Consider the following 22,547-nt stretch of genomic DNA (forward strand, 5'->3'; position numbering starts at 1 on the left):
TAAATCTCCTAAGAGGTTCTGACACAATCGATTGGACATACATTGCTATTCATTCAAAATTGAGACAAAGTACACACAAGTTTATTTAATTAACAGACAGGATGTTGCTGTAAACTATTGCCCCAATTTAGAACTGACCTAGTTCTAAACATGAATCATATTATTGAGTCCAAACTTTGTCACGTTATCATGAGGATACAAAACATCAAATATATCTCAAAGATGTTTAAGATAAATATGGTGTTAAATATTTCTCTAAGTACATTAAAAATAGTCATAAATAAATAGAGAAATAAATATATTTCTGGATAGGAATTGGTCATATACTCAATGTCTTGTATTTCACATGAAAATAAACAAAACATTTCTGCTAACAGAACATTACAGTCTAACTACAGTCTATTGTAAATTTATAACTTAATGTCAAATCCTTAAATGCAGATTTCCCCATGTCAAGGGTTATCCCTACTGACTAATTTAAAAGCCAATAAACTGGACAAATTGAATGTCTAAACACCTCTTGAAATTACAAGCTGCCTATTCAGCAAAACTGTTTAATCTTGAGACGAATGACCAGATAAAACCCCGTAAACGTAGCCTAATTTGTCTCCTGGAGCACAGAAACGATGTAATGCTGCTCTTATAACAGGTAAGGTACAAGAAGCACCTGAAATCCACTAACAGTTTCAAGAGGAATATTCAACACAAGCCCCCCTTCTCTCCCACTGTCCAAATAAACCTAATGTTTATCCTGGCAACATTAGCCACACACTTTCTAGCCCAATGAACCTAAGCATCAAGAGCAGATTTGCCTTCTGGTTTTGGTATAAGTCACTTTGCTGATGCTTCATCATCTGAAAGTCACTCACATCTTTGCTTGAGATCAGCCTCTAAGAATCCTGTTATTTAGAAACATGCTAAATAGGTTTAACAAATTTTCCAACGCTTGTGCAAACAATGCTAACAATGAAGCAGATGTATGTGTAATTAATTGCGCGGGACAGGTGGCTTTTTGAAAAAGAAAGAGGGAAGAGTAAGTATTAACACAAATGGCTGGCCACCCTGGTTTAATAGGCCTCCTAATTTTCAGTAAAGACATAAAAGTTAAACTGTCCCTCTGCAGGGTAACAATTAGTGTGTTTAGAGCTCTGGCTTTGCTCTGTTATAGAGCAGGAATGTGGCACAAGAAAAACTCTGATATGTTCATTCATTCATTCATTTTCTACCGCTTATCCGAACTACCTCGGGTCACGGGGAGCCTGTGCCTATCTCAGGCGTCATCGGGCATCAAGGCAGGATACACCCTGGACGGAGTGCCAACCCATCGCAGGCACACACTCTCATTCACTCACGCAATCACACACTACAGACAATTTTCCAGAGATGCCAATTAACCTACCATGCATTTCTTTGGACCGGGGGAGGAAACCGGAGTACCTGGAGGAAACCCCCGAGGCACGGGGAGAACCTGCAAACTCCAAACACACAAGGCGGAGATGGGAATCGAACCCCCAACCCTGGAGGTGTGAGGCGAATGTGCTAACCACTAAGCCACCATGCCCCCCTCTGATATGTTAAAAATGTAAAAAAATACATTAACTATCACTGAATTAATTTTACATGTAGGGAAGGTCTTTGTATTTAGAGTTAGCTTGTAAAGGTGCTTAGGTTGATATTAAAGTCATGCAAATGGTTTTAAGTTATAAAATGCAACCAAAATACTAGCCCTATTTCTTTTGTTTGCTTTCTATAACACGGTGTAATCTGGAAACAAGAGGCAATTGTATAAATCAAATAGGAGACTAGTGTATTACAACGTGAATAGTCGTAGCTGTCTCTATAACATTTGGTTTAATTTAACAACATGGCTTGCAGAGTCATTATTTGCCACTTGATCCACGTTCAGTTTATTTACATGATAAACTATACGTAGAACAAAGTACTGCTGGCCACAATTTCTTTCTACTTTTATATCTTGAAATGACAGTTAACTATGTACACATGTATAATGTAGACACAAGCTGCAGTACATTGAGATCGTAATAGGAAGTTATTTACTATCAGGATTTTTAATGTGCTATTTTGATGTGTCAGTCTAATTAATGCCAATATTTTTTCTCCTGCAAAGAAAACATCCCTAAATAGTAAAGGATAAGCTGATTGGAAATTCTGCTAAGGTAGAATACAGCTCACATTTTCAGTTATTTTTCAGTTACATTTATATATTTCCTTCTATCCAACTTTTTTTTACACTGTGCAAAATGTGAACTTCATGACGGTACGTATTGTGGTTACATACATATATCAGACAGTGGTGCTGGACTTTAAACTTCTCCTCATTTGAACCCACATCACAAATGACTATATATCTGCAAGTCTGTAGCCGAATATGACCCTTGCATATAACTTTACTGTACTTACATTTAACTTTGATTAGCCAATGTCTTATAAATCTTCAAGGTTGAAGGTTACATTTTTTTTCTTCTTAAAAATCTGTAGCCAATCATATAACATGCCAATTTTAAATAAAGCCCCATCTGTTCAGTCCGACGCTGTAAGAAAACAGTGCCAAGAAAAATGACATCTAATCATTTCAGGAATAAAGACAGCAGCCTCCTAAATCCTTACGCCATAATAAATTGAGTGAGAGATTTGAAGGTGTAAAGTCAGCTATTCACTGTGGGAATGGTGCTGTTGCTAAAGATACAGTGTAGTGCTGTGAGCCAACATCCTTACAGTGCTCCGAAAGAGAAAAAGCAAAAAAAGTCACTTTCAGCTTCAGCTGCTGCCCTGCCAGATTCAGGAAAATGGGCATTGCTCTTATTGTGTCTTAGATTTTTGGCAGCAGTGCATCCCAAACCTTGAGTATACTCATCAATTTTCAATTCAGTGCATTCCAGTGAACTGACATAAAACTGTCTTTTAGAAGACATCTGCACCAATTTATCAATCCAAGAGTGTGTGCTGGGAAAGGCATGCATGTCTATGGGGAACTAAAGCAAACCAGTGGACTGGGGGCAAAAGAAACCCCCCCTTGGCTGTCCAAACAAATGTGTTGTTTACCCTGGCAATGCTAGCCATGCGCTGCCGTGCCTGACGTTATGCCCCTTCTCAGCCACTGTGCTTCAGTGTCAAAGCAGGTAGCGCCAGGGTAAACACATGAGCTCAGGCCTCCATGGGCCCAACATAGCCTACAGGCCAGGGTAAACAGACACGACGCTCTTAATAACGAGACGATCCCACCAGACGAGAGGAGAAACGAGTGCACTGTGCTGATGCCCTGTCATCACATAGTAACCACCAAACTATGATAGAGATTCTCAGGCTGAGAAAAACAGACTCACAAAAGCAAGAGAGAGAGGCTTTTGAAAAGAACGCAGTAGCTCGTAACATAAATTATCCTGGGCAGTTTGAAATATGAAATGTTTATCCCCAGTCCACAGAAATAAAATAAAATTTAATGCCATTAAAAAAAATAACAGGTGACATGAACCAAATTCGAATTGTAGCCTTCCTGCAGGCGGGAATAAAAACCACAGGTAAGCAGACCGGCTGCTAATAAATATTGCAAAGCTTGAACAGTTCCATCTCTTCACACTGTGCTGGAGGATGTTGCTGTCTTGAGCATCGCACATTTTCCTACATGCAATCCAGACGTGTACTGCGATTTTAATTATTTCCCTAAAATATATTTAAAAAGAAAAGAAAGAAAGAAGACAGACGGACAGACAGAGGGACAGACACCTGTCTTAGCAGTAACCACAGTCCTGATTGCTAGTGCTTATTTTAGAAATCATATCATTATATTCTAGGATTTATAACAGTGGAAACATTACGTTCACGCCAAACAGACTGTCAATTCATATCTGCAAAGTAGATGAGAAAAGCAATCCCTTTCCAGACACAAACACGCTTTAATCCAATACAAATTATGGAACATTTCATGCCACGGACAGTGATTTTTGATTAATGGTGTAAGGCAGCTAAGACATGTAAAGTTAAAAGTTGGATTAAACATCACTTGAGTGTTGAATGGAGAAACAGGTGCATCCTCCTCTGACAAGCTCCTCTACATGTTCAGGTCAACTAAGGGCAAGGACTAATTACTCCCAGGCAGACATGATGACCCTGTCTCCTGTAATTCCACTACCTCATTGCTCCACACAGACTGGGCCATTGAGGTGAACTGAATGGCTGACTGTCATGTCACTATGTGCTAAGCTATGTTATGTTTCTTCAGCATGAAATATTAACACTGTAATCTAAACATGCAGCATCTTCACTACAACAGAAATATATTGTTACTAGTCGTAGAAATCTTGAAGTAATTGCTAATTCCAGTTATGCCACACACACACACACACACACACACACACACACACACACACACACACTACACGGGACTGGCAGTAACGCCAAATCCTTCACTGACATGTTGAAATTCTGTTCTGTGTTAGTGACTCAGAATGTTAATGGATTATATTTGGAGCCATCTGCAGCCACTCAAGCACATGTTAGTGAAAGCGATTAGTGGGGCCTTACTGAACAAATTAGTTCCTTGCCTTGTCCCCTGACTGCTGCTGCTTGCTGCAGTACCTGCAGAAGAAGAGAGAGAGAGAGAGAGAGAGAGAGAGAGAGAGAGAGAGAGAGATGAACAGAGAGAACGAGAAAGCGAGACAGAGAAACAGAGAAAGACACAAAGAGATGGAGAGAGAGAGAGAGAGAGAGAGAGAGAGAGAGAGAGAGAGAGAGAGAGAGAGAGATGAACAGAGAGAACGAGAAAGCGAGACAGAGAAACAGAGAAAGACACAAAGAGATGGAGAGAGAGAGAGAGAGAGAGAGAGAGAGAGAACGAGAGACATACATAAAGTTACTTACATAACCCACACATATTATGTAAACCTTAAGAACTCAAGGAGGCTTTTGCAAGACCAGCTGTCCTTTTAAATAGGTGAAATAAGTGTCTATTTGTAGGTCTTCAGAAAACCTTAAAAAGCATTCTTATTCCATTCGTCTCCCCTTCTTAGTTTTATCTTTTCTGTTTCACGGTAATGCCTCAAATTAAGGTAATATAATGTAACTAACATTATTCATGGCATTAGTTAAAGATCATAATCAGTATTTGTAAAGTGTGAATTTTGAAACATAATGACATGCCATCTGCACTAGAGAGTGAATAAAATACATTGGGGTGGGCTGTAAGGGGAAAATAATCAATCATGTGATGGATGAGGTGGGATACAAAACTGATTACTTTCTTAGGACAGAATGTCCTGGCATAATTGTTTTATTCCTTTGACTTCACAGCAATTCTCAGTTAATATTTTTACTAAAATTGATAGTTACATTTAGTTTCAAGTTACATGGATGTCAATGAAACAATTCCTCTTATCAACTCTAAACAGTTGTTCTTGTCCAGCTTCACTTTTTTCTCTCTCTCTTGTAGCCTAGCATGTTACCTACAAAACCCCCGAAGCACAGATACCTCTGTCCTTAAGACTTACGGAGCTCTACACTACACAACTCCTTCCAGAAATTTCCTTGTTAAATTGCAGCACTTTTTAATATGTTTAGTATCAGTATTTAGTCACGGATTAACTGTTACTTAAGATACAATAAAATTAGAATTCAACCTTTAATATACTGTAAAACTGTCCAGTTTTCACACAAAAGAATTTCATTATTTTGTTTGTGGCTTTGCAAATCCTAACAAACAGACGTAAATAACATGATACTGCTGGATTCATGAAAATATATTCATGTTATTCATGTAATCACATTACGATTAGATGCCCAAAACTCCATTGGTCACTTCCTAATGTTCACCTTCTTTATTGACCCCAAGGCATCCTTTCAGCTCCTGCAGAGAAATTGCTTTGTCCTTGTTCAAGTCACAATAATCAGCGAACTTGCGAGCACATTTCCTGGGCTTGGCGTTCTTTTTCAAGAAGCGTTTAAAGGGCTTCATCTCCTTTTTGCTGATGTCATGGCTGCCGTTGTTGTCCAGATGAAAGAAGTACCATTGCACCACACGCTCCTCCAGAGTGTGGCTCGGATCAGGCTCTGCAAATCTGCAGAAAATTGGTGCTGGATAAGAGACAGTCATGCAATGCAAATACCTCAAACACATTTCAGCTGTCTTCCAGCTGTATAACATAAACCAGTCAGAGATCACGTCAAATACTATTTACTGCAAAACACCAGACGACGTATGGAAAAATCAGCATGGTTCTGTATAGTGTAAAAGATTAGCCTTTGTGTTGAACTTAAACAAATTGCGCTCAACGCTCCTTGAAAACTTGTTCCTCAAAAGTTCTGCTGAAATGAATTAAAAATGTTTTTATCGGAATATAAACTTCTGCCAGTGAAGACACGCATGCAGTTACTTTCTATGATAGCTATATTCATGTTCGTGACATCACATAATGTCGCTTGGTAAAATTCTGTGCAAGCTCCCACCAAAATATCACAGAGTTAGTTTTATTTTGTGTTCATTTCAATGGCAAAATTATGAAATCCTAGAAGGACTGGTTTGATGATGGCATTAAGAAGGATTTTAAAGCGTTGGAAGATGATCTGCTTGAAAAGAAGGTATAGATGACAGGGTTATTGGACTAAGGAATAAAGAGACTAAAGGAATAAAGCGCCTCTGCTGCACCGCTGGCTCCATGAAGAGACAAAGCAAGGGCTAATTCCAATATAGCAACATGTTAATTTTAAAGATTACTATGCAAGTCTTTATGGATGGATTTATAATTTATATTTCATTGGGTATCTGAAATTTTTAAAATTTTTTTTTTTTTTTGCAGTTCCACTCCATTATGTTTTTCAGCTTTTAAAATAAAAAACAAAACAAAACAAAAGCTTCTTACCTCCCACCACCAGAGGGAGTTGGTGAGTTAATGGTGTTTACCATGTCTGTCGTTAGGGCATCCAACAAGCGTATTATGAATTCGTCTTTCTTTCCATCTGGACAGCCTGTCAGATTTGAATTAAACAAAGGATATATACATCATCACAAGCTCACAATGCAAAAAGGAGATCTTTATAGTTTTAGTCAACATAGAATATATGTTTTTTTTTACTCTAAACACTGGAAAAATACTTTGAAAAGTGCTGAAAAAGGAACTCTGTATGGTGTGTTTGCATGTATAAATGATGAAAAAGAAAGAAATGCAACATGACAATATTCATCCAGCACCCAGTTAACTTTGTAGCGTATTGCCCAACACTTCGACTAGTAGTTTTTAATTGCTCCAGATGTAGAGCTTTAACTGCAAGTGTTTCCACCTAATTGTGTCTATTAAAGAGCTACTTCAAACAGGAGAACATAATAAACTAAACTAGGTTTATATTTTCACCCTGTTCTCCTCCTCTTTCGCATTCTCTCACACTCCTTCTGACCTCCTCATGCACCGTTCCTTCTGTTCCTCTTGTTTGACCTCTGGGGCAGTGTGTGGGAGTTTGGGGTCTGGTTGCATGCAGGTGAATCCAATTAGTGTGATTGCGGTCGGGACAAGAGTCGTGACGCACCGCTTCACTGCCTCACCGCGTCTCCAGGCGGGTGTTAAATTAGAGTTGGATCGAACCCTTTTAAACTCTTGTTCTCAGTGGATGCAAAATATTTGAATTGCTTCCTTGTTAGTGTTATTTAACAGCAACTGTTTCAAGAAGATATAGAGGTTCATTCTTTGCTTCATCAATTCTACGGATAGGAAAATAGGATGCGATGCTTTTCTGAAGAGGGACAGGTCATGTAGATGGAGTATATAAAAAATAATTTTGCAAAACCCTGCAGGGGCAACAACACCCTGGTCGATCAGCAAACCCCCATCCATCCCCGCCTCCTAATGTAGCCCCTCTGCACCACTCCATCCAGCCATAAACCACGGCACACATCTGCTGCGCAGTCAGGAGCCATGTTTTACTCTGTAAAAGTACCAGATGGGGAATTAAAGAGCAGTTATAATGAAACTTTAAATGAAGGGGAGAAAGTAGATCAACCAAAGTAAAGGAAAAGGAACCAGTGAAAGGACCCGGGAACCTTGTGAAAGCTTCCCACTTAAAAGAAAGACCACCTTGAGGTGGCAACACATGGGACTTATAATCCCATAACTGTTTCCCAAATAATGGTATTGAGCACAAACAGACACTGAGTACTGAGTACTTACAAGTTCACAGCAATGAAGTGAGAATATTGTGTCTGTTTTTACACAGTGGGTTTTAAAGGGAGCAGTCCTCACCATTCAGCTCTCTGTCTCTGAAAGGATCCTCCATATCAGACTCAGAGGGAGGAAATACACACTCTGGCTTTTTATATCTAAGAGAAAGCAGACAGTGAAAGAGAGAGAGAGAGAGAGAGAGAGAGAGAGAGAGAGAAATTAAGTAATTAAAAAACAATGTCAGTAAAATCCGGGAAATCGGGAAGTGGAAAAAGCCACATGAGCCAAGACAAGAATACGTACAAACCTGTATATTTAGGGGAAAACATCCATTGTCTCACCAAGTAATGATTCAAGAACGTTTTAAAGCACAAACAAAACACAGTGACTAACCTCTGCTTGGGTAATTCTGGTGTTTTTGCAACATCCTTTACTTTAGATTTATATTGTCATTGTATTGTAACTGAAGTCAAAATGAAACGAACTGGACTCATCCTTTAAAAAAATGAATGAATGTATTTCTTGTAGACTGTGTTGTTGATCACTTTTATTTAAGCTTTGGACAAAAAAAAAAATGAGTTGCTGGAGCATGTGTGTTTTATTTTGCTGTCTGTTTCAAATAGGATTGCTTTTTGTATTTCCCAAAAAATACAAAAAGCTCACTGAAATAAAAATAAGTGTTTTAGACATGAGAGTCTTACATTGTGGGTAAAGACAGCGCTAACGTGCAGAAGATCCATCCGGCAGTTATAAAGTCTGAACAAAAGAATGTTTTCAGGAGATCTTACGGGGGTGCTTTTAGAAATGGTGACTTGCATTACATCAATATTTAAGCATATTTGGATTGGGATTACACAGCTGCTTAAGATGATTTTCCTTGAGGCTCATTTCGATTATTAGAATTACCAGTGTGTTGTTCATCCCTCTGAGCTCTCCAGATTTTTCTTGAGTAGCAGTGTCTGAGATGATGCATCTAGACCAGTGGCGCTAACATAAGCATTTCCCTTGTAAGGCAACAAAAATAGCGGGCTAGTGAAAAAATGGGGGCCGATAGAACAGATCACATTTTTTCTTTGCTATCTAATATTATATAAAATACAAATTATTTTGGTAATCTGCTATGAAGAAAGTACATCCATGGATGGAACGATATGATCACCAAGCACCCATGTGGTACACTTACAGCTCACATTACAGTGAATTCCATGTATTCAGAATCCGTTCTCTGCAATAGCAAATGTCTCCAATTAAGATGTCTGCTCCAATATCGACTGTCTTAAATAAATACTTTTAAGTCATGATATTATGTTTTCATTACTTATCTTGTATTTATGCAATAGTGTCATTAAATAAAACATATAGCACCCTTCCTGTGGTGCTTAAATAAACACAAGCTTGTTTAATAAAGATGCACTGTTATAATAAATGTAGTTGCTTGAGCTTTATGTCCTGTATTTACCTGGCCGAGGTTCCAGGTATGGGTCGTCCTGTGTCTACCTGCACACACCAGCAGTAGCCAGTGGACTGGTGGCACTGCACAGGCTTGAACAGGCCATGAGGCCCACATTCTGGGACAAAGATTCCCTCTCTCGGGTTCTGCCGAGCTTCCTCGAGCGCGCTCTGTCTCTCTTGGTCACAAGACGAAACTTTCTCTAAAATAGGATAGACACGAGTTAATATTCATGAAACATGGGCAATGTCAAATCATACAGACAGACAGACAGACAGGCAGGCAGAAGGATAGATAGATAAATAGATAGATAGATAGATAGATAGATAGATAGATAGATAGATAGATAGATAGATAGATAGATAGATAGATAGATAGATAGATAGATAGATAGATAGATATGGGGAAATAATCTGTTCATATGTCACACAGAGATCATGACATGAGGATTTCACATAATCACGGTAGAAACAGGCCTGAGGGTCAAATCCAGGAGATAAGACTAGGGTTATGGAGCTAGGAAATGGAAAAATAAAATGTTCAGAAAAAGGGTTGATGATGCACAGAAATATGGAATGAAACTTCCCATTGCAGAGAAATATGAACTAGTTTTCCCTGGATCATTGTAAACCCCATGAATTTCTACCTCGCTATTGGCATGCACTTCAGTATCATTAAGTGTTTTGCTGTCTGACATTACCGAGCCGTTTTATAACCCCAGGGGAAAAAATGTGCTAAACCTGGTTCTAAATTACCACTATGAAATATTTCTCTACTGGGGGTGAAAAGCAGGGTTTATGATGATAACCCATAACCCAGGGATAAGAGCAGGGTGAAAAGCCCTCATGCGTGTTCCAAACTGACAAAATTCTGACTACCAGATGAAATCCAATGTTGATGCAAGGCAGTGGATGGAAAGTGGATGTGCTTGTTTAAATTAGCACATGCAACATCTTAGTGATGGAAATATTCTCAAGATATTCTCTCATTCCTGACCTTTCTCTGAGGCCTGAAACTTCATGCACACAAACCCCTCCAACCATTATTAACACCATGAACACTTAACAGATGTTTGTTTAAATGTTTTAACGCCTTGTCTCATAAATCTCTATTTATGTTAAGATCCATTTAGCACATTGCTGACTGTGTGGAGGCCAAGTACAACAGTGCTGTACAATATGTCCAGGGTAATCTAGCTAGGCTAGACAAGGGCTTTTTTTTTGCATTGCTAATTCATGTCCTTTTTACTGGAGTATGTATATATGAGTCCCAAAAACAGCCATTCCAGCCACTTTCCTTATCACGCTGGCTTTCTGTAAAGGTCTTATTCAAGCTGTCAAACAGGTGGGCTAATAAAACAAACAGGAGCTTATGTAGTGTATACACTCTCACACACATACATACAGTATACACTCACCACATGCCCATTCAAGACCGTCCCATCTAAACCGCAGTAACACGTCAATGTCCAAATCCCTCCAAAAAATTCTAATCTAATGACCCTAGTCATTTTATACAAGCTCAAGTTACTTTTCCAAGTTTATGTTGTGGGTAAGAGAATTTCTCGTATAAAGAAGGAACTGTAGGATTTTAAATAGTAGACCATGCCACAGGCCAGGCAATGGCTGCAGAAGCCAAAGGGATGTCTAAACCTGACTGGAAAGCATGATATATGACCTCTTTGGCTGTAACCAAATACTGGTGTTTTTGTTTTTGTGTCTTTGCAAACAGTTCTGGTACACAGACTGACGGTACTGACATGCTCTGGAACAGTCCTGGGGCGATTAAGTGGGACCTGGCTAGAAGGATGCAGCGGTTGGTGTGCGCATATGTGTGTGTTTGTGTGTTTTTGTGATGTGGGTGTGAAGGGGGGGCAAGGGTAGTTGGAACGGGACCGGTTTCCAGAAAGCGGTTGCCATCAGAGCATGAGTCAAGGCTTCGGGCTGAAGTGCTCTGAGCTGATGCAATAAGGCTCCTCACAACCAAATTATTTAGCACTGTTTACTATAAATGGTGCCAGACAACTATGATTCCCTAAAGAAAATTTGCACAGAAAAATAAAAAAAAAATCCAAGACCTGCTTTTTGTGTTTTAAAAACATTATTTGCGAGTCTTATCATCGATGCACTTGAGGAACGAACGCTTGCCCGTCTGGTCCGAGCCAAAAATGGCCATATGAGTATCATAACTAGGCCATGAATCAGTGGAAGAAGGTGATGTGGTCTGATGAATCACGTTGTCTTTTACATCATGTGCGCTGTGTACCTGGGGAAAAGATGGCACCAGGATGCACTATGCAAAGAGGGCAAGCAGGTGGAGGCAGTATGATGCTCTGCATAATGTTTTCTGGGAAAGCTTGAGTCCTGGCATTCATGTGGATGTTATTTTGACAGTTACCACCTACTTAAACATTTCTGCAGACCAAACACACCCCTTCATTGTAACATATTGATCAGGGATGGTTTGGAAAACGTGACAAGGTGTTTCTTATTCCAGATTCTTCTGATCTCAATTTGATCTGATAAGATTTTCATATCTGGAATACAAAAAGAACACAATACAAAATATACCACACATTATTCTTAACTCAGAATACAACTCCCTCATGCTGAGATAACTTTCTTTTACAGATGAAATATCCAATCCAAATTTACTCTCTCACTACTGAACCACCACATGACCCTTGGCTTTCAAGTATGAAAAGCTAGATTTTTAATCCAGCTCAACAGCCTATGACAACTGCCTAACAACTACCAGCACATTGCCAGACAGAGGAGTGATGGTCTGCTCGTCTTCTCAGAACATCAAATGCTAATCAGAAGCAGGAGGATCCTTGAAAGGATCCCAAACAGCTGTCAACATGAATCAGTTTTTACGCTACACTGGCAGAGCGTTTGCTAAACCACAAAATGCTCCAAAATGTTTTATGGCGGACGAGAAGATAAACAACTTTGTCTCTCTTTACCAACCGTAACCAACACAGAGTTATCCCACAGCCGTGTCTCACAACAGTTTTTAACATGCTACTGGAATTGCACATGCAAATGCTTTAAACACACGCACACTCATACATAACATACAGCCAGTACACTTCTGCTCTCAATCATGAATCTCCTAGACTATAATCCAATCTGCACTTGAGTACTACCCCTGCCAAGGCGTGAAACTCCCCCAGCCTCGTGGAGCTGACTAGGCATGCCCAGAGTGTGCTGTATTCATCTGAAGGAAACTGCGGAAGAGACACACTAAATAAATTACCCAGAGGAGAGCCGTGAGAGAGAGAACAGTCCTGAGAGTCAGAAAGAGAAAGTCAGAAAGAGAGAGAGACAGGCACCATAATCCAAGAGGAGGTATATGTCCCACTCCTGTACATGAGTTACATTGAATCTTAAACAAGACCAAACACACTGAGTAATCTTCAGTGCTTTTACTTTCTACCCGACGTAATGCTTAATGGATGCCGATTTGTGAGCTAAAGTTTGAGTACAAGCTTTTCTCTTTGCTGCTAATGATCTTTTTTTTTTGTAGTTTGTATTTTAATTGCAGCTTCAAGGCTAATTAAGCTAACAGTATACAGACATGTCACCTCAAAATACACTCTTTGGTGCTTTATAACATCAAATAAATGAGTATAGAAACAAAACATCCCACCAAATTCAAGATTCAATAAAGCACACATTGTGGGTCTAGTTAGGTACTTTGTAATCAGTTCAATCCTTGTCTTCGTCCTTGCTGCAGCCTTATCAAAGCAGTGGCTCGTTCTAATGACGTTATGACATAATAAAATAAAAGACAGTGTCTAATCTTATGCCTGAATTGTATGGTTTGTGAACATTAGTCTTTTCTACCCACTTCTAAGTCTGTATAAAAGTAAGTGCTGTAATAACATAATAAAAATAGACATGAGTTACGTCTCAGATCGCATACATGTGCACTACTCTACAATGTTTTCCACAAAAAGATGCACTTGTTCAACAAAAAAGGGGTGGGGCTTACAGGTAAAGTTCAATCACTACGGGACTTTACTGATGTTACCTGTTAGCTTAATTAGCCTTGAAGCTGCAACTAAAATAAACTACAAAAAAATTATCCTTAGCGGCAAAGAGTAAAGCTTGTACTGAAACTTTAGCTCACAAATCGGCATCCATTAAGCATTACGTCGGCTAGACAGATGGATTTCAAAGAGTCTCATATTATAGCATTTTTTGCCAAAGCACTGAAGATTACTCAGTATGTTTGGTCTTGTTTAAGATTCGATGTAATAAAGCAACACTTCTGATTGTTTCATCGTACAGAGTTTTGTCTGATTGCAACTGTAAGCAACTGTCAGCGGATACTGCAGGTGAACATTTTCTGAACTGTGGCATCTTTTGATGATCTTTGAGGCATGTTTCAATATCTCATTGCTATAATCGCAGAAGAAAAACAAAGGTCACGTGTTGGATGAGCGGCCCTGGTTCCTATTAATATCACTTCCTGAAAAATCTTGGATTGGAGCAATTTTTTTCCCTTTTGTAAACAAGCCCACTGAATTGTGATTTCATGGCCAGCAAGTGTACGGATCCATGTGGGCAAATGTTGCTGGAGAAAAGACACCATGACCAACCAATCTCACATTATTTTCCAGTTCGGTGAGTTCATCATACAGCTTCTTGACTTCTTTTCCTGGAGTATAGCACAGACATAGTGGCCGGTGCTAATGGCCATAGAATCCAAAACAGCAACTGAAATAATAGACTTCAGCTTGCATTGCTGCTCAAAATGTGCTTGTTTGATGCTTATCAAGATCCAAATTTTCTAACAAGATGTGAAATGTCATGTATTTGGATTTCTTGTAACTGGAAAGAAGTCAGTGATGATTTGGCTGGAGAAGTCGTGTGGCAAATCTTTAATTTGGAGAGAGAATGCTGACTTAAATAAACTTAAAACTTAAAGTTATTGGCAAAGCAAAAGATTTACTGTTCACCGCATTGGAGTGCAAAGATAATACAATTATGCTTGATACTATAGCACGTCGGCAGAAAGTGTGCGCTCTCACCTGGCTTTCTGCTGCTGGAGATGTTCTGTTTGTTGGTGGGTAGCTGCTTCTCCCTCAGTGTGGGGGCTATGATCTCTGTAGAAAATAAATAAATAAATAAATAAATAAATAAGAATTGCAACAGTGAGCAGCACACTAGGTTAAAACATAAATAATCCATTGTAAAATCTAGAGTATTGTAATCTTGAGCTCACCTTCACCATCTGGGATGACGTAGGTCTCCATTGTTGGTGTGGGTTTGGAGCCATCATCTGGGTTAAGGGTGAGAAAGAACCGGAAAGAGACTACCATTATTGAGGTTAATACAATCTACTCTCCAGAACTGTTGAATGGTTGGGATTTGCACATGGCCCGGCCAAGAGCACCAGAAACAAAAATAATTCAATGTACATTAAGAAGAGAGAGAATATAAAGAACAGAGTATCATTAATTCCTACAAAAAACAATGGGGGATTCAATAGTGCTCTTGTGGTGGCTATTTTTCTATTTATATACTGTACATATTTAAGCAGTATCATGACTGTAGTGTCCTACAGTACTTACCCAAGTATGTTGCATTGCATTCGTCCCTCTGCATTTTGGGCCCCATCGAGCACATGCAAGGGAGTCATGCTAATGCTATAATCAGCTGGTATAGGAGGATGGGTCACACACAAGATCATGATTTAAACTGCAATTAGATCATGTAGCTACCATTCAAAAAGGCACCACACTCAAGAACGTCACTGAGTGGAAAACAAAACCTCTCAATTGAAGTTTTAACATTCTCACTTTCATTAGGATATTACCAAAAACAGCAGCAAATGTTCAGAACATATAAAATTCTATAGATTACATTGCTATGACTAGAATATTAACATGTATTCTGACATATAAAACTGAGTGTTACATTTAGATATTTGTTTAGAAATGTTATGTGAACAAACTTACTCAATTATCTCCAACAGTCAAGGTTAGTATTTGTTTGCTAGCATGAGCACACTTGATAGGCTGCACTCTTGGGCTGCACATTGATATATATATATATATATTTACTGACTATTATCCCTGGCCAAGAAAAAAAAAGTATGTTCAAATAAATGTTCATGGTAGAATGTCATTGTCAATGTTATTTATACTTTAGGCATGCATATTGTGTGCCCACAAAACTGACATGAAGCGTATTACAACCAAATATTTCAGTTGCTTTAAAAGATGATCCACATTTGACAACTTTGATGAGGTTTAAAAAAGATAATGTGGGGATGTGGTACTGTAGATTAGTGGTTAAGGTGTTGGACTACTGATTAGCAGGATGTGAGTTCAAATCCCTGGTCTACTCTTTCCCCTTTTTGCCCCTTTTCCACCGAGGCAGTTTGAGTGCTGGTTCGGAGCCAGAGCCTAATTTAGAAGCAGTTCTTTCTTTTTCGACCGCCAAAGCACCGGCTCTGAACCAGGAAAAGTGGTTCTTAAGTAGCACCAAAACGTCACTGGTCTAGACTGTTAGCGCATTTGATAATGTACCTTAAGTATACTAATGTTTAATACATATTTACTTTACCGCAATATGAGCAATTATCAGCACACATAATAGTAGGTAGCTACATGCTAAGGCTAATTTTTTCTGTGTTAATGATAAAATAACGTTATGTACTTTCTCGAATACAACCATCGTTTATACAGATTACATGGAGCTGCATTTGTCGCCTTTGGATGCCAATGTAGGTTCACAAAGCCATGAGCATTAACAGTAAAGCAACATCCGCTATTGTTGATGTTGTGTTTGCCACTGCTGCGTTAACGTTGCTGGGAAACGTGACACAGTATACAGTGACGTCAGACTCGGCTCTGTGATGGCTCTCTAGCCGATGGAAAGGCAAACCGGTTCTTAGAAGGTTCACCAGTGGAACCAACTTTGAACCAGCACCAGCACTAGCTCTGAACCAGCACCCGGTTCTTTTTGGTGGAAAAGGGGGACAAGTGTCTACTGCTAGGCCCCTGAGCACAGCCCTTAACCCACGGTTGCTCAGTTGTATAAAAAATGTAAGTCGCTCTGGATAAAGGTGTCTGCCATAAACGTTGACTGCTGGATCTTAGCTCTTAGGATTAGTGATTCCTTACTGAGGCTACATCAACACTACTTTGGAAATATTTGTTTGGAAAATAAAGAAAATAAACATTCTCCACTTAAAATCTTAACGCTGATGTCAACCGTCTCAGCCTGCGCATATCCAGTGCAAATTTCTTTTGTGGTACAAATGTGCGAAGATTAGTTCGTAGAAAAGTAGAAAAGTACTTTGTGCTCTGTAAGATCACAATATGTTTGCATTTAATTCTGCTTTATTTTTATTATTGCACCCTTGTGAGCCAGAATATAATACATGTTGCTACAGAATCTACAGAATGTGTTGCTACAGAATCTACCTCTCTGTCAGTACAGAATGTCCTGCATATGGTAGTTTTGTAAAAACTGAACACTTGGGTGAACTCTGGTAACCAGAAGCAGTGGCTATGACTCATCTTGATTTAATGAGGATGAATCCTTGTGTTTGTTAAATTTTGTGTTTTTTAGAGGTTTTTTACATTCTACATTTGTACTTTTAAAGTTTTGATGATTTGGTGCATGAGTTAAAAACCATTTATTATTGAGGTGTGAGGTAAAAAGCATGAAAATAGCTGTAGGTTCGGTTGCCTACTTCATAGCAAAAAAGCCTACAAGCCTATTGGTTAATGCGTTGGTCTACCAATCGTATGGCTGTAAGTTTGAATCCCTGGTCCACCAAGCTTCCACTGCTGGGCACTACATAACTCTTAGTTGCTCAGCTGTATAAAAGATGAGATTAAATGTAAGTCACTCACTGGATGAGGACGTCTGCCAGTATGTTGTAAATGTAAATATTTTGTAGAATGGTATAGTCAGGGCTCGCTGCATTGGTTTAAGAGTAGCAGGGAAGAGGCTCCTGCATAGGTTCAGGAAGGGGGTAGATACTATAGATATAATTGTTTATGAACCCTGAGGCTTTATTCCAAATGTACTTATGTGTTTCATAGCTAAAACTTTACAAATGAACAGCTTAAGTGGCATGGATCACCTCTGGAGATCAGTAAGACCAGATACGAGCCATGGTCATGATGAACAGAAAAGTATGCGTTTATGTGAAAGTGTTTAATGAGCACTCAGCCAAAGCTGTATTTCTGAGGGTACATCCTGAGATAGGTAAAGTGTAACATAAGCCAAAAAAAGATTCAGGGAAAAAAGCAAGCTTCACAGTAAACCTCTTCCAGTGCACACACACTCCTTTCTGCTCTTGTGCAGTAAACCTCGAGCCACACTCCCACCCTGCTACACCTCCCCTGGGGCCTGTAAACGACAGTCTAGCTTTCCAAAGCGTCCTGGCTGCTGTTAACCTCTGGATGAGTGGTTTGAGATTTCACTGTGTGTCGTGGCAGAGAAAGGGGCAGGAACGTCGATTCCAAAGCTTTGATCAGCACTAAGTCCTTACACCGGCTGTAAAAGCTAACAACATGAATATGTTTTCATTGTTTATGACCCCTGAGAAGCCAAGCACGTACTTACAGAAACTCAAGCCTGGAGTCAAGCTTGACACAAATAAGTCGCTTCTTGTAGAAATGTTGTAGAATAGAAACTGTGGAGCGAGCTGACTGAAGTCGGATAATCTAACAAGAAGGCATAAAAGTGGAAAGTGCTTTTTCCTGCCACAATACGGCCTACAGTAAAAGGCAAAAAGATATTGGAAAACACTATCCTCTAAAGTTCACAGGCAGAGACTCTTTACTGTGTTACTTGGATTATACAACAAACCAAATAAATTTAAACACACACACACACACACACAAACAAATGAACATACAATCATACATAAAAAAATTAATTCCTACATCAATAAATATGTACAGACATATTTAAGACCTTTTTTCCTTTTTTTCTTCATTGTAATGAATGTACTGGTTATAATATTTTTCATTTTCTCTCTCTCTCACTCTCTCTTTCTCTGTCTCTCTGTCTCTCTCTCTCTCTCTCTCTCTCACACACACACACACACACACACACACACACACACACACACACACACACACACACAGAGCGTCTATAGATCTCAACTCACCTTTTTTCCCAGAGCTAGGTGGTCCTTGAGGTTTATCAGTTACTGAACCTTTTGACAGAGAGCACAGGATTAAAAAAATATCTCTGTATTATGCATTATAACTGTGTAAATGTGATACAGATCCAATGCAATAAATCAATAAATGCAATACAGATGTGAAAGAAGCATGCACATCTTGCTGTACAGTATTAGAAAAAAGGGATCTTCATGGTTTCATTAAGGGGAAAATTAGGGGCTAATTTTAATCAACTCTGTTGTCTACACTGGACCTCGAAGGGTTCCTTTGGAATTAAACCAAAGAGTGATTCAGAGATCTACATTTCTTAAGAGTTGACAGACTTGGAAAAATAATCTGTGACTTGTCTAATACTTGGCACAGACATGACATGTAACAGACAATAAAATGAATTTAATGACATCTAATAAAAGACAGATTTGTGTACGGTTTGTCGTCATGCATGACACTGAAAAGGATTCACTGTAGATTACTCTGAATTCCGCTCTCAGTAAACATATTTTAACCATGACGCAAAATGTACAATAAAGACAGAACATAAAAAACGTATCAGAAAATGAAGACATACTGACATCTCATTTACAGTTAAGGATAAGTTCAGTCTCAAGTTCAGGAATCGAGGTGCATGCACGTAGTGAGGTCGGCATGCATAAGTCCACCAAATTAGAATGACACCAATTGCAAACCGGAGGGAGAAATGAATTGGAATAAGGCGATTTTGAGCATAATTTACTACCTGTCGTTCCACTTGTCCCAGCATGAGTTCCCATAAATTCATGGAAGTTTCCTGAAAGCGTGTTTGAGATATTTCATTTTTGTTAAGATTCATCAGTATAAAGTTGTATGCATCTATTTTTTCCCCCATAATCTGAATCGATCCAAAGAAGAATTTGTAAAGTTGACAAATTTTATATTGATTTATACATCTTTTACGGTTTCATACATACATATGTATGTATATATATATATATATATATATATATATATATATATATATATATATATATATATATATATATATATATACTGTAAATGAACGCATCTTCACAAGAAACAATAATGAAATTATTGGATCTTATGCAGGACAGCAGGGCTACAGGTAAAAAAGAGACTTCAGAAAAAAAAAATACACACAATAAAAAGCCTGCCACCTTCAAAAATGTCCAAATATATTTGACTATAGAAAAGTCTCGGCTATAATTTGTACTTGCACTCGTAATGGGTGAGATGATAAACAATGTGAAATGACCTGGAGAATTTATAGAAGCTCAAGTCAGCATGAGATATCTCTTAACTATTCAGTGTAAAAACACATGAGTAAAAAAAAAGAAAGAGACTAGACTAGAAACAGGTGCTCCTTCCATACTGCAATCTTATTCTGGCAAACCTCCAGAGAGTTATCTTTAGTAGGAAAATTATAGCCATTACAGTAAAGTAGTCCCATTTACTTTCAGTTCTACTCCAAACATCTTCCTTGGACTTCCAACGGAATATGTTTTTTTTTTTTTTTAATGGTGCTGGTATGGTCTGGTGGACAAATGCTGTGGGAAGAAGCAGTGAGATGCAGAGGGGAAAAAAAAGCACAAGAAATTCTGCTGCGACATCCATCAAGCGTAGACGCAGTGCACAAACAGAAGATGTGTAAAATAAACACGGTGATAGCTGAAGATAAACATCGAAGTAACTGTAATGAAGAGCAGAACCTGGATCGAACAGGTCCATTTATGCTTTAACGTCCTCGCCAACAAAACCCACAGCCATAAATATCAGCGCTGAAGTAAATCTCACTACAACTGAAGCGAGGCTGCTCGACTCATCATATATCTTATCCGTGTGTATGTTCTGTCTTATACGCTGCCATATTCACACACACATTGCCAATCTATAACATTTTTTTAATCATAAATTATTTTAGTAATATTACCTATTTTCAGTTGGTGATTGTAGTGAAATTTAGCACTATAATTACATTTTAAAATTTTATAAATAAATTTAACTCCTAAAAATTGTATATTATTTTGTTTATATTTTAAACAATAATTTTAATCTATTGAAAAACTGTTCAAAAATTCCCACTTTTAGGATTTGAGCTCAGGATTAGCAAAGAGACAAAATGTCGATGAACTATCATCCATGCTAATGACATAAGGAGGCTACACGAAGGAATGTCTAATGATTTATTTAACAATTCTTCCTCAAATTAATAAGTTACTATATAATATGTGTGTCAGAGTGAATATCACAATAGTGTTGAAATTAAAAGCCAACAAAAGAGCTTATTCTTCTTCTTTCGGAATCTTCTAGAAATTAAGGTGATGCAATTTGATGTTAAACATGAGATATTCTGGATCTGTTGTAAAAGTGAGGGTATTAACATGTATTAAAAATCTGTAAAAATATATAATTCATTTTTATATATATTTAATTGATTTTTTAATTGATTTTTAATTTTTTTTAGGATTGAAGTTTTTTTTTGTTAATTTTTAATGATTATCTCGTGATCGTGTAGAGCCCCAAAGATCAGTGAGTTGCCTTTGTACACACACACACACACACACACACACACACACACACACACACACACACACACACACATACACACACAGGAGTACCTGAGCACACTGGAGTCTTGTTCTGCACTGAGGAGCCACTGATGGGCTTGCCGTCTGTGGTTACACACCAGCAGTATCCTGTAAGTGTGTGGCACTGGACCTAAGGGCATGTAAAGACACAAAATAATAATAATAGTAATAATAATAATAATAATAATAAGAAGAAGAAGAAGAAGAAGAAGAAGAAGAAGAAGAAGATTCAACATTTCCTACTAAAAAAATCACAGATCTTGAAGATAAAGATGTTCAACAGACAGACAGACAGACTGAAGTGTAAGCTTTAGCAATAAATACTCTTCATGGACAGTTAGTATGGATCTGGCAAGCTGACTGTGATAAATTAATACATGACTGGAACTTGTGAGCGGAGCAGGTCTCTGAAGTGGGTTTATGTACACTTTTCCAAACAGCGTCCCAATAATCTGCTACCAATGAGAAACGCAGGAAGGCTGCGTGTCCCATGAAGTCAGATCAAGGCACCATATGAGTCCCTGACGACCCGTTTTTTCATGTTCAGGAGTGTCAGATGTAATGTATACGACTTGTTGATCCAGAGCGCTGACACACCTGGGCGAACGTCCCATCTTCGTTGCACTCTGGGATGAAGATGGACTCCGGTGGGAACTTGGCTTGCTCCAGAGCCTGGCTTCTCTCCACAAAGCACTTTGTCTGACCTGAATCTGAAATACAATTACAGCTGGACTTTACACATCTCAGAAAAACGGTGCAAGTTTGATATCTATATCAATATCTATTACTATACATGGAACACATTTACACAACTTTTACAATTTACATCATTTTAAATGTTATATCGTTTTAATTATGTTATTTGAAATAATCTTAAAAACTCCCCAACATACAGTCTGATATACAATGTATCTGTAGGCCATACTGTACCTACCAATTATAACCAATATAACCAAGATTTATTAATTATGGATAGCTTTTTACTTCTCCAAGATCAGGCAATACAATGACCAGCATTGTCATTCAAATAATATAAAATGCTTCGTGAATCAACGTAACTGCCAAGGGGTTACATTGGAAACATTTCTGTGTTCCCAGTATGTAAGTCATTAGGTGTAATAACCTGGTTGGTGTTGGTGCATATCATACAAATTAACAACACTTAAAGCTTGGATTGCAGACTAGAACTAGAG

At 38.4% G+C, this 22,547-nt stretch overlaps 1 protein-coding gene across 7 annotated transcripts in view; it reads right to left on the reverse strand.

Moving 5' to 3' along the window:
- smoc1 (SPARC related modular calcium binding 1) overlaps positions 1-22,547 on the reverse strand; it is a 48,198-nt gene that overhangs the window by 4,548 nt on the left and 21,103 nt on the right. For 2 of the 7 annotated variants that reach the window (XM_060879114.1, XM_060879112.1), the window contains exons 4-14: positions 21,952-22,064; positions 21,385-21,484; positions 19,509-19,559; positions 18,757-18,804; positions 14,845-14,934; positions 14,651-14,725; positions 9,622-9,814; positions 8,244-8,320; positions 6,873-6,978; positions 5,827-6,071; positions 4,563-4,596 (exon numbers count right to left, since the gene is read on the reverse strand). In XM_060879114.1, the coding sequence (XP_060735097.1) occupies positions 4,563-4,596; positions 5,827-6,071; positions 6,873-6,978; positions 8,244-8,320; positions 9,622-9,814; positions 14,651-14,725; positions 14,845-14,934; positions 18,757-18,804; positions 19,509-19,559; positions 21,385-21,484; positions 21,952-22,064 (1,132 nt within the window). Of the gene's footprint in view, positions 1-4,542; positions 4,597-5,826; positions 6,072-6,872; positions 6,979-8,243; positions 8,321-9,621; positions 9,815-14,650; positions 14,726-14,844; positions 14,935-18,756; positions 18,805-19,508; positions 19,560-21,384; positions 21,485-21,951; positions 22,065-22,547 lie in introns of all 7 variants that reach the window. The other 5 variants (XM_060879115.1, XM_060879113.1, XM_060879116.1 and 2 more) reach the window with 4 other exon arrangements.

Source organism: Tachysurus vachellii, chromosome 10, assembly GCF_030014155.1.
Source record: "Tachysurus vachellii isolate PV-2020 chromosome 10, HZAU_Pvac_v1, whole genome shotgun sequence".
Classification (NCBI taxonomy): domain Eukaryota; kingdom Metazoa; phylum Chordata; class Actinopteri; order Siluriformes; family Bagridae; genus Tachysurus; species Tachysurus vachellii.